General features: G+C 43.4%; 1 protein-coding gene across 1 annotated transcript in view; it reads right to left on the reverse strand.

Moving 5' to 3' along the window:
• The window catches only part of Nlrp2 (NLR family pyrin domain containing 2), a 47,452-nt gene extending 36,803 nt beyond the window's left edge, over positions 1-10,649 (reverse strand). Inside the window, exons 1-2 of the mRNA XM_052760361.1 lie at positions 10,370-10,649; positions 9,607-9,654 (exon numbers count right to left, since the gene is read on the reverse strand). Coding sequence (XP_052616321.1) covers positions 9,607-9,654; positions 10,370-10,649 — 328 coding nt within the window. The remainder of the gene's footprint in view (positions 1-9,606; positions 9,655-10,369) is intronic.
• Between the last annotated feature and the right edge of the window lie 2,848 nt (positions 10,650-13,497).

Below are 13,497 nucleotides of genomic sequence, written 5' to 3' on the forward strand. Positions count from 1 at the left end.
AAAGCTCATGTCCAAGTTGATCAAAACCTCAACATAAATCCAGTTACACTGAACCTGATAGAAGAGAAAGTAGGAAAATAGCTTTAAATTCATCAGCACAGGAGACAAATTCCTAAACAGAACTTTAATAGTGCAGGCATTAAGATTGATAATAAAAGAGACATCATGAAATTGGAAAGCTTCTGTAAGGCAAAGGACACTGTCTATAGGACAAAACGGAAGCCTACAGAATGGGTAAAGATTTTCACCAACTCCACATCTGATAGAGGACCAATACCAAAATATATAAAGAACTAAAGAAACTAGACATCAACAAGCAAAATAGCCCAATTAAAATGGGGTACAGATCTAAACAGAGAATCCTCAAGAGAGGAATTGCAAATGTCTGAGAAACACCTAAGGAAATCTTCAACATCCTTCGCCATCAGGGAAATGCAGATAACGTCAAGATTTCATCTAACACCTGTCAGAATGACTAAGATCAGTAACACAAATGACAGCTCTTGCTGGAGAGGACGTGAGGAACACTCCATTGTTGGTGGGAGTGCAAACTTGTACAGCCACCATAGAAATCAATATAGTGGTTCCTCAGAAAATTGGGAATGGATCTACCTCAAGACCTAGCTATACCACTCTTGAGCATATAATCAAAGGACACTCCATTCTACCATAAGGACACTTACTCAGCTATGCTCATAGTGGCCTTATTCATCATAGCCAGAAACTGGAAACACCCTAAATGTTCTTCAACCAAAGAGTGGATAAAGAAAATGTGGCATTTACACAATTAAGTTATTACTCAGCTTTCAAAAAAACCCCGACATCATGAAATTTGCAGGCAAATGAATGGAATTAGGAAGAATTATCCTGAGTGAGGAAACCCAGGACCAGAAAGACAAACATGATATGTACTCATTTATAAGTGGATATTAATTAGCAGTCAAGGTAAATCACACTACAATCCATAGACGCAGAGAGGCTAAGCAACAAGGAGGGCTGTGGAGGGGGCACATGGATCTTCCTGGGAATGGGAGATGGCATAGATTTTGTGTGTGTCTTGGGGGGCAAGGGAGATGGGAGCAGGAGCCATCAGTTTGTGGAGGGAGGGATGGAGGGAGAGAGTGCTATGAGAGATGACTGGAATAAGGAGGCATTTAGGGGCTATGTGGAAACCTAGTGTAGTGGAAACTTTCTGGAACCTATGAGGGTGACTCTAGCTAGGACTCTTAGTTATGAAGAATAGAGAACCTGAAGTGGCCATCTTTAGTAACCTCACAAGGCTCCCAGTGGTGGCAATGGGACACCAACCTAACCTTAAAACCTTCAACCCACACCTGTCTTGCTTTTGAGATGTGCTGGGGAAATTGTGGCTCACAGCTTGTCAGAATGATCAATCAATGATTAGTCTACCTTGAGGCCCATGCCACAAGAGGGACCCTATGCCCAACATTGCCTGGGTGGCTGTGGACCCAAAGCTGGATGGCTCAGAGACCTAGGGATGAAGCAAACACAACTAACCAAAAAAAAAGTAAATGAGATGATTCCTAACTATTCTGCTATCCTCATAGATCAGTGCCTAGCCCAGTCAACATCAGGGAGGGTTCCTCTGGCAGCTGACGGGAGCAGATGCAGACCCTCCACCCAACAGAAACATTACGCAGAGCTCATGGAACCTGGTGGGAGAGGGCGGAGGAAGGATTGTAGGAGCCAGAGGGGTTGAGGACACCAGGAGAACACGGCTCACAAAAATCAACTAGGCAGGGTTCAGAGGGGCTCAGAGACTGAAGCAGCAATCGCAGAACCTGCATAGGTCTGCACTAGGTCCTCTGCATATATGTTGTGGTTGTTAAGCTGGGTGTTCTTGTGGGACTCTCTAACAGTGGGAAAGGGACTGTCTGACTCTTGCCTGCTCTTGGTACTCTTTTCCTCCTACTGAGTTGCCTAGTCCAGCCTCGATGTGAGGGCTTGTGCTTAGTCTTACTGTAACTTGTTTTGCCTTGTTCAGTTGAAATCCCTGGGATGCCTGTACTTTTCTGAAGGGAAATGGAAGGGCAGTGGATCTGTGGGAGAGGGAGGTGGGGGAAAAACGGGGGAGGAAAGTGGAGGGAAGGGGTGTTAGGATGTATCGAATGAGTCAAGAATAAAGAAAACATTGATTGTGAACTGGGAGAATATAAAAGTTATTCATTCAAGAGATCATGAATTAGAGGGGGAGAGTAAGGAACATGAAGGAGTTGGAGGTGGGGAGGGACAGGCTGGAGTGATGTAGAAACAATGCTCATATATGAAGCTATCAAAACAAAATGGTAGAGGAAACAGGATAGGGGAAGAGATTGAAGTCTTCAGAGGGAGTTGGGAAGGAGGATGTGGGCTTTGCTTACCTTACAGTAACAGTGAATGTTATAAAACTAACCTTGTTTTTCAGCTCCTTGTATGTTTCTCCTCTGGGGAAGTGGTGAATGAGCTGCAGCTCCTGAAAGAAGGGAGACATATTTCATTTGTCATTGTATGAGACCCATGATCTGGAGAGAGCAGGACTTGGAGACAGCACAACCAACAGAGCATCAGTATTTTATACCCAGATTATACAAAGAGAATGTTAAGGAGACACTGGATGTATAAATGGAAGTATATCAGCTTCTGACCTTGGAGTTATGCTCCTTTTCTGGTAAGAGAATTCCAACACAGCTTAGGAGGTATTCATGTGTTGCTTAGCAAGGGGGATTCATTTGGAGAAACGCATCATTAGGTTGTTTTGTGGGAGCTGGTACACCACAGACTGTTCTCACATGAGTCTTGGAGGTGCAATCCAATCATATAACACAGCCTCTTGATGTAATTAAGAGATGTAGTTCCACATGAGACAGTTGAGGCTGCTGCAGGCATATGTAGAAGACAGGCTAGTGCCCCGAGAACCCCATTTTCTTTTGGATTATGCATATCCCACCCTCTGTAATGTTGCACTTGGCAGGCTAGCTCCTTTACCTGAACGTACTGTTTAAATACACCTTCCTCCAGACACTGCACCTTGCAACCTCAGAAACCTCTGGCTATGCCATACCACATCTGAACAAGAATCTTTGCTACCCTAGGTAATACATTTATATAGATTCTAGTCAAGTGTATTCCCAATGTATCTGTGTATGAAGTTTAGAAAGGCTGATTTGGCCTCAACTGCTTTTGAGTGCATGAACAAGAAAGCAAAATTTTGTCCTCTAGTAAGCTTTTAGGGAATTACCTATTCATCACCTAATGCCTACACATAATTGGACATGTAGGTCATTAAAATTAGATGCTTTATGTGGATGGGACATTTACAGTAGGAAAAATGAACACATGACCTAATCTATCAAAACAGAGAATCACTCAAACTGCACCCCTTAGTAACCAGCACATCTTTCTCTCGAACCTCATAAAAGGAAGCCCTGAGAAAAATTAGGGCTCTTGAACACTCACTCTTGCAGCCTGCTGTCAATCTTGATGTTTCATTCCTCTGTATTATCACACACTATTGCTTTGCTTTGAATGCAGTCATCTTGCCTGTTTTGCAAATCTGCACGAGCCCCTATTTTTAGTTCTTTGGGTATGAGGTCAAGAACCTGGAAACATCTTTCGCAGTCCCTTATTGCCGGTAATATTGCAGATGACTGTACAGAAGTGTTTCTAAGGGGCTGAGGAGGCCGCTCAGTTGGTAAAGTGCTTTCTGGGAAAGGATGGAGAACTGAGCTCACATCTCTAGCACCTATTTAAGGTGCATAAGCACACATCTTTAATCCCAGTGCCAGAGAGATGGAGACAGGGGGACCCACTCCAGTGACTTACTGGACAGTTTAGCCAGACTGGCAAGATCCAGGTCCAGTAGAGACTTCATCTCAGAAAATGACATTAGTGCATAGAAAATGATGTAGATTGGTGCAGTGGTCAACCCTTATCAGGGAAACTTGTTTTGGTAGTAGATGATGACTAATAGAAGAAGGGACCAAGGTACAGAGAATAAGATTGTGCCCACTCCTACATGGGTTGCCTATTATCACATCCTCCCCCTCCCAAGGCTTAGGGATCATTGCACAAGAAGACGTGGAAAGTTTGTAAGAGTCATAGTTGGTGGATGGAAACTGTTTTCTGGACAGAGCAGGGCAGTTGCATATGAATTCACTGTGGTGGAGGCAGAATATGCAGGCTCAGGTTAGACAAAATCCAGCAGGGAGAGGGGAGGTGAGCACAGAATCTCACCCCTGGCTGAGAAGCAGTTAGCAGTTGATAGTTTTGGGAAGAGGGAGAACCAATTTTCTTTTTTTTTGATGTTAAAAGTCCCATTTTAATACAGAAATTGTGCAGAAGGAAGCATGGGGATTTTCCTAGAGCCATATACACAGAATTACAACATACACAGAAGAACATGTGTGCAATGCATCTACCTGCAAATTGAACCAAGGCTCCTGGTAGGTTCATCATGTTCCAGTAGGAGGCCATATATTTAAGAGTATATGGGTAGCAAAACTGTACTTGATGAGTTAAAAGAAGGGCATAAAGTTGGGCGTGTAAGGAAGGGCAGATGCATCTGAGAGAAGTTTGGGGGATGGGAGGGATGTGACCAAAACATAGGAAATTTTCTAAGAAAAAAAATGAGAAAAGTAAATAAAACAAGAGAATAAGGTAGAGAAAAACTGAGGACAGCAGACATTGACCTTTATCTTCTGCAGCCACACCTCTATACACATGGACATGTAGGTTTACCTATGCCAGAACACACCGCAAGGATAAAATGAATAGTATGATAAATTCATTACCATGGCCCTGTGCATAAGTATACATTCTGTACTTTAATTCTACTAGCAGTATGATAGGTTTACTTATGCCAGAACCACATCTAACACATGAGGTGCTCTTTGCACCACTAGGTGAAAATGTCTGTGATGTCATCTGAGAGGAACTTTTATCGGTCCTGTCATAATCTTATGGGACCACCGTCCTATGTGTCCCACCATTGAACCAAGTGTCACACAGCATGTGATGTTCCATGGTATGAGGAACAGAGGCACATAAGGTCATTCCTAAAGGTATTAACAAGCCTTGTGGAGGAACTCCCTGGAGTCTGGAATGAATAACCACAGAATAGGGTAGTGTGAGTCTCAGTGAAAGAAGGATTTGAAACTAAACATTGGGTTGCGTGTAGGTGAGTTATGGAGCTGGAGAAGAAGGCTCAGTGGATAGAACACTTGCTTTCAAGGTGTGAGGGTCTCAGTTTGGATACCCAGAAGCCCTCAGAAAGCTGGACAGAGTAGTGAACATCTGAAACTCCACTGCCCCTCTGGTGAGATGGGAGATGGAGACAGGAGAATCTCTGGGAGCTAATGACTCATCTATCCTGGAGCACAGCAGCAAAGAACAAGAGACCTTCTTCACATAAGTCAAAAGGAGAGGATTAACACCTGACGTTGTCCTCTTACCTCCAGATGTGGCTGTGGCACGCACAAGCCTGAACTCAAAAGAACACATGCCCATATATACATGTACACACAAAGATAAAGTTAAGAGGGGAATCCAGGGAACTTTTGGAAAAATACCCAGGAGGTAACTGGGCACAAGCATCTGAAATTCAGGGAAGATTACACACTGAAAGCATCCATCAGCAAGATTCCAGGAGGGAACTGGCTGGCTAGAAACAAGGTGACAGTAGGCAGGGACAGCACAGTATGCTGAGAAAGCGGTCAGTTAGCAATCAAGTCTGAAGGTGAGGCTCTCTGAAATGTGTTGAGTGGACACACTGGTCATGTGCAAGAGCTAGAGCTGGGATAACACTGCCATAGGAGCTGGGAGTATGCTTTTAAAGAGGCTGGGGAGATGGCTCAGTGGGTAAGAGTGCTTGTTGTGCAAGCATGAAGACCAGAGTTCAAATCCCCAGCACCCATGTAAAAACCTGGGCTTGGCCATGAGCACTTGCAACCCCAGTGTGGTAAGAGGCAGAGAAAAGAGGGCTAGTGTGGCTTGCTAATTCATAGGCGCCTAGCCCAAGGTTCAGTAAGAGACCCAATCTCAAGAGAATAAGACAAAGAATGCCTTCAGCCCTCCTGTGGTTTCCATGTGCATGGGAGTGCATAACCCTGGATATACACAAATAAAATAAAATAAACGAATCCCAAATGAAAGGAGTCAGAGGCGGAGGCAGGCAGGCACCGTATGACCTCAGTTAAATATGGAATGTACAAGATCCAGACTTAAACATGGTGGTACGTTCTTCTAATTCCAGAACTTGTAAGGTAGATGCATGAGGATTTCAAGTTTGAGACCAGCCTTGTCTGTACAACGAGACACTTGAAGAAAGGAACAAACTCATTTATCTCACAACTAAGTTCTTGGGTTCAAATGTGGGTGGTGATGGATTGCTTAATCTAGATATAACCACCACACAGATTATTTGTTGGTCAAACAATCATGGCATTGTGCACCTTGAACAAACTCAAACTTTCTCCACTAAATATTTTGAACAAACATTATCTGGTGCTGGTTTACTCAGAACATCTACCTTGTAGCAAGCACAATTCCTTAAAACGGTGTCAAATCTCAGCTCTGATAGATCTTATATCAGTTGATAGTTTAACACACCTCTAGAAACAGTTGGATGGTCTGGGATTAGGCACAAATGGTCATGGGACCTTCTAAATCATCTTTTATTTACTGCTGCTTTGAGCCCAAGTCATATTTTATAGTACACCAGCAATATCAAGAGAAAATTGAAAAAAATTGATACCCCAAATCCGTATGATAGTTAACAGTCAACTCAACATGGAGGGAACAAGCTGCTGGGCACATCTATGAGGGATTGTCTAGATTATTAACCTCTGAGATTGTATGTGAGGGATTGTCTTGATTACGGTTAATTAATAGGGAAAGACCCATCTTAATTGTCATGAGATGCTTCCCTGAGCAGGGTATCCTGGTCTGTATAAAATGGAGAGGACAAGCTGAGTATTGTGATGCCTGTATTAGTTCATTGCTTTCTTCACTTTTACATTTTATTTTGTTTATGTGTATGTCTGCGTAATTGTGTGAGTATGTGTGTCACGTGTGTTCATGTGCTCCAGGAGTCCAGAAGAAGGTGTAGGATTCTCGGGAGCTTGAATTACAGGCATTTGTGAATTTCCTGATGTGGGTGCTGAGGAAACCCAACTCAGGTCCTCTGGAAAAGCAGTAAATGCTCTTAAGGGCTGAACAATTACCCCAAACCCTGCTCTTTGCTCCTGATAGTGGGTGTAATGTGACCACTTCCCTCAGGCACCCTGACTTTATAACTTCTCTCCCACAATGTTCTGTAACTTGAAATTATGAGTTTCTCCCTTAAGTTACCACTGTCAGGATATTTTATCACATCTATAGGAAAGGAAACTAAGATGGCCAGGGCCAGTCAATCAGCGTCCCTTCGAAGGGCCAGGCAGTAAATACTTTTTGCTTTTTAACTAGATGGCTTAGCCTGTACCTTTTAATTTCGGTGGGAAAGTAGCTACAGGTAATAAAGACAAATAGGCATGCTGTTTTCATATAAAACCTGTTTGATGACTGGTCACGGAGGCACATGGCCATAATGAGAGCATCAGGGAGTCTGTGGCAGGAGGATTTTGAGTTCAAGGTCAGCCTGAGCTACATGGTGAGAACCTGTCTTAAAGTCAAACATAAAACAAGCAGCATCCCATAAAAGCTGCTTAACTGACACTGAAGTTTGAACTCCATGTACCTCCCTGAGACATTTCCCTTTGTATTCTACCACTTAAAAAATACGAAAGTTGAGATGGCAAGAGAGATGAGCAGGTAAAGGCATTTGCCACTGAGGCTGATAGAGTGTGATACAGAGGCTACAAGGCAGAAGATGGGAAATTCTAACCGAGACCTACAAGTGGACCCCTGACATCAGTATGCATGCCATCTACATAAAAACAAATAAAACAGAAGTGTGGAAATTGTAGGAAGAACTCTAGACTCATGGGTTTTAGAAAAACAGATGATGAGGTCTTTATTTGGCTTTCGGGATTGCATAGTTTATTGATCTTTGCTCTAGGTCAGCTTTTGTTACTGAATGGTGATCAACCGCAGACTTGTAAGTGTTGGGGCTAAGTGATCATTGCATGATGCTCAGCTTCAAACTGACATCTACATCACCCCTTCCAAGGTTCAGGGGACATTTGCAGAAGAGAGGATGGAAAGAATGTAAGAGCCAGAGAGAAGGAGGAGTGTTGCAGGACACTGTGTTCCATGCACAATGAGGCTGTTGTGGTTACCTGCATAAGATTGCCCCCTCCAGAGATCCCAGCCGGATCAACAACAGAGAGGGAGAACAAGGAATAGGAGACCATGGTAAATGAAGACCCCATGGGAATAGGAAGAAGCAAAGTGCTAGAGAGGCCCACAGAAATCCACAAAGATACCCACACAACAGACTGCTGACAATGGTCGAGAGACAGCCCGATCTGACCTACTCTGGTGATGGGATGGCCAAACACCCTAATTGTTGTGCTAGAAACCTCATCCAACTACTGAGGGATCTGGATGCAGAGATCCATGACGAGGCCCCGGGTGGATCTCTGGGAGTCCAATTAGCGAGAATGAGGAGGGTTTATATGAGCGAGAATTGTTGAGACCAAGGTTGGATAAAGCACAGGGACAAATAGCCAAATGAATGGAAACACATGAACTATGAACCAATGGCTGAGGGGTCCCCACTGGATCAGGCCCTCCGAATGGGTGAGACAGTTGATTGGCTTGATCTGTTTGGGAGGCATCCAGGCAGTGGGACCAGATCTTGTGCTCATTGCATGAGTTGGCTGTTTGAAACCTGGGGCCTATGCAGGATTGTTTGGCTCCGCCTGGGAGGAGGGGACTAGACCTACCTGGACTGAGTCTACCAGGTTATCTCAGTCTGTGGGGAAGGCTTTGCCCTGGAGGAGATGGGAATGGGGGGGGGGTTGGGGGGAAGGTGAGGGGTATGGGAGGGGGGAGAACAAGGGAATCCGTGGCTGATATGTAGAACTGAATTGTATTGCAAAATAAATTAAAAAAAAAAAGATTGCCCCCTCCAACATTCCATCATGGAGGGAGCAATATTTTCCTCAGTGACGTATCCATTGGTAAGGTGCCTAGTGTTCCTGTAAATAGGCCCTCTCCTATGCTTCTTTAAGCAATGTGAGTTAAACTTACTAGTTAACAAAAGAAACAACAAGAACGAAACCGAAACACAACCCTGAGAGGATTGCATGCTCTAACTAGTAGATGGTTCAACACCCATGCAAATACAGTATGTTGACTCAAAGGGCTTAAAAAAGGAAAAGAGTGTATGAAATTGGGACTGGGAAATGGAGGATGTCTAAACTACAGGGAATGGAATATGGGTGGAAATGATTGAAATGCATTGTGTACATATATAAAATTTTAGACAAAAAGAACAAAGGAAAAAAAGGGAACAACACCCCACCCTAGCCTATCTCCCAGGATAAGGGACAGCTTACTTCTCACCACCCTCATATCCTTTGGCGTTCAAGGCAGAATCTTTTTTTTTTAAAGAAATCTCCAGGTCTTCAATATTCCATGAATAAAAATTATCCACAAGAAACTTACCTAATGCGAAAGGAGAATCCTTTTTACCAGGTGCTTTCAATGGTGCTTCTGAAAAAGAAAGAAGTAGAAGACATTTGCCTCTTTCAGAACCCAGATCCCAGAGGAGTTACAACACTCTCTCTCAGTCTGGGTTGACTCTTATGGGGGTACCAAGTTGTTTTCTGATTGTACTTGAGGTTTATCCTGTAGGAAAGGAGCTTAGGTATGGTTCTGAGATCGTAGGTTCTAGAGAGGGGTGTGTGTGTGTGTGTGTGTGTGTGTGTGTGTGTGTGTGTGTGTGTGTGTGTGTATGCCAGCATGTATGAGCAAAAGAACAACCGTTAGTGTTGGTATTCAGGCACCATATGCCAATGCAAAACTTCTGAGGCAGAGTCTTCCATTGGCCAGGAGCTCAGCGGCAAGCAGGTTAGGCTGGCTGGCCCCAGGGATCTTCTAACCTTCACCTCTCAGTGTTGGGATTATATGCATGCTATAATGCTTGGCTTTTTTGAAAAAAAGAATGAATTCTGAGGATCAGGCTCAGGTACTTACGTCATCATGGTAAGCACTTAACTGAGCTATCTCCTCGTCCCTCCTCTTTTTGAGACAGTGACTTACCAGATAGCCTAGGCTAGTCTAAAACTCAAAGCAATCCTCTTGCCTCAGTCTCCCCAGCACTGGGATTTCAGGAGCCATCCATCACATCTGACTTATTTCTACATATACTAACCCCTTAAGGAATTCCCTCTTTTCTAGGACACAGTATCGAATGGTCTTTGCTTACGTTCCATTTGTATTGCTACTAACATAGCAAGATCTTCACGGTTTAGCTCTTTTAAGATTTGCAGGGTGAGTCTCTCCACCCAACCAGAGGGGCAGTACTCTGTGAGAATTTCTGCTAGCTGAACTCCATTGGCCAGGTTCAATGTAATCTGGGGGATCTGTTTCAGGGCATCTGGCAGAGGATAGGTCCTTAGGACTCTCTTGAAATTGTCCAACTCAGCTTGGTCCAGTTTTTGCAGGACATCCTTCAGGTTGCTATGGGGCAGATTGGGACATTCCATTCTGACCCACAGGTAAGAGCTGAACTTCCAGCTTTACAGAACTATGGGAAGAAATGAAAAGAGTCAGCTTTCTTACCTCAAATACCATGTGCCATGGCAGAGCTATTGACACAGTTAATTCAGTTCCTGGTAGTGGCTATTTTCACGTAGAGTTCCATTCCTTGGCTTAATTTAAGAGGTTAATCTGAGAGTCTTCATCTCTTTGAAAACATGCAAGCCTCTAGAGTCATATTAGAAGTCGACAATGCCACATCTCCTGGTCCTAGGAGATCACTGATTATGTTAAGCTCACTGAATATTGATAAGCTGATAGAATCTATGCCACAGTCTCCATAACAACCTGATATGTAGTTACCTTGTGGAGTTTATGGGGAGGTAGAGTTTTGAATCCGAGAGGTGAAAGCATGTGTACATGTTTACAGACAAACGACATGGAGAAGGAACTCTAAGTGAGAAGAGAAACTAAACAGGGGCAGTATAATTTTACATGGTTGCATGTTTTTAAAAACCCAGGACTCTAAAAATCAATTCCCTATAGCAGGCATTAAATATGAACAATATTAATCAAGAACTTGGGTTGAAAAAAATCACTTGAAACTCATCTGAACAGCAAGTTATTTTCATTTGCCCCTGATTCTGGAGAGGGGTAAAGTTTTATAGACAACATACATGGATTTTCAGCCCTGTTCATATAGAAGAGGATGACTGTACTCATGATATAGCCTCTGCTGATGGCTTGAGGATGTATATACTTATTTCTAAGTTCACCGAATTGTTCACATTAAATATGCATCTATGGACCTTGAGTTATTTCATTCATTGCCCTCAGCTCTACTGAGTAATCATCAAAAAGGTATCTATTCTTGTTGGATAATGTGGTTAAATATACATATAAACTGAAATATTATAATCAAATTGCTGAACATTCCCATGACCTCAAAGCAGTTTTGTGGTAAGAACATTCCAAATACAATTATCTTTTTAAAATTGAGAATAGGTTTCCCATAAAATATATTCTGATTATGGTTTCCCATCTCCCAGCTCCTCCCAGATTTTTCCCACCTCCCACCCACCCAAATCCATATCATTCCTTTCTCTCATTAGGACACAAGAAAACACTTATGAAATAAAAAGATTAAGATACAATAAGATAAAAATAAACCAGAATAGGACAGAACGAACAAACAAAGCCAAAGAAAAGGCATAAGAAACACAGACGCAGAGACAGGCACATTAGACACACAGAAACCCTTAAAAAACACAAAACTAGAAACCAAAGTATGTAAGCAGAAGACCTGCACATAAAAAACAAAAATACCCAGACACAGCATTAACAGATTAAAAAAAAAAGCCTCCTGAAGTTTGTTTTGTGTTGGCCAACTACTGCTGGTCAGGGGCCTGCCCTTCAGTGTGGTTTGTATACCAAGTAAGACTCTGTTGGAGAAAACTAATTTTTCCATGACATAGATGCATGCACGCGCGCGCGCGCGCGCACACACACACACACACACACACACACACACACACACAGACCGGCAGACACGAAGGGCAGACAAAGGTAGGCAGATGCGGGCACGCAGATGCAGGCAGACACACAAACACACAGACCGTTGGAATGCAGCTCAGTAGAGTGCTTGCCTTGTGTGTGGAGACTGTAGGATCAATTCTCAGTTAAAAAATAAAAAGTCCACCCACAGAATTAGTCTTTTAAATTATCAGCTAAGAACGCAATTGAAAAAATATGAGTAGATAGGATTCAGTGAGACCACAAGGCTATGACACAAGTTATTAGCTGACTCTTTACATAGACTAGATAGATGATACAGTTCATACAACTGAGAAGAAAAAAAGACCTGGCTAGCAGTAGGATTCTACTGAGGTGCTGGGCATGTATCTCAGTGAGTAGAGCATGGTGTTGAGCTGCAAATAGAACCTGGGGGTTTGGTCCTCAGCACATCAAATAAAGAGCTTGTAATGCCAAATGCCTTCCTTGCCAAAAAACGCTCTAGGAAAACAAAGGCGGCTGTGTAAGAGTGTGTGAGTGTATACTGGGTAGCTGTGTGCATCGCACAGAGGTACATGTACAGACTTGGGTTGGTAGGAAAGCTCACTGAGACTTCCAGGCTGTGATGCCCACGATTCTGCTTCCCTCTCTCCTGTGTTAACAGGCTGTGGGGGAGTGGGGCAGCTCCCTGTGCTGGCCTCCTGAGGAATCGTTCTGGGTAGATGACACCTGCGACTTAGGCAATGCTCAGTGCTGGCTGCTGTGCCCAGGTGAATCAGATACAGGCAGGTTAAGTGAAAAGTTACGCGTGCTTAAATGTTTAAGGAGGCACGGAAAATGCCTGATCTGGAGGGAAATACATTGAATGACAGAGGATCACCCATGCATCCAGGAGACAAATGTAAATCACATGCAGACAGTAACTGGGACAGATCATCATAGATTTGATCCTGAGGCTGAACTGAAATGAACTTAAGATGTTACTTCATCTCTATAAACAAAATGTGATGTCCTCTGTTAAGGGGAGATGTTTAGTCCAGGCATGGTGGATCATATAAGTCATATAGCTTAAGAGGCTAAGTCAGGAGGATTGCCTCGAGTTTGAGGTAGCCTGGACTACAGCAAGTCCCTGTCCCAAAAAAGAAGGGGGTGAGGAAAGGTTATAAAGCAGAAGGGACTCTCAGAACAAAACTATAGCATTTTCCAGACTCTGCCCACAGCGTGGTTGACACCCTGTAGGCTCAGGCGTTTCAGTTTTCTGTATCTCTGTGTTCTAAATTCCCTCAGAGAACACAAAGACCCTGGCATGAGACTTTTGCTGTGCTCAATACCACACCTTCCTCT

Source organism: Peromyscus californicus, unplaced genomic scaffold (genome assembly GCF_007827085.1).
Source record: "Peromyscus californicus insignis strain IS unplaced genomic scaffold, ASM782708v3 Scaffold_4__1_contigs__length_199733344, whole genome shotgun sequence".
NCBI classification, from domain to species: Eukaryota; Metazoa; Chordata; class Mammalia; order Rodentia; family Cricetidae; genus Peromyscus; species Peromyscus californicus.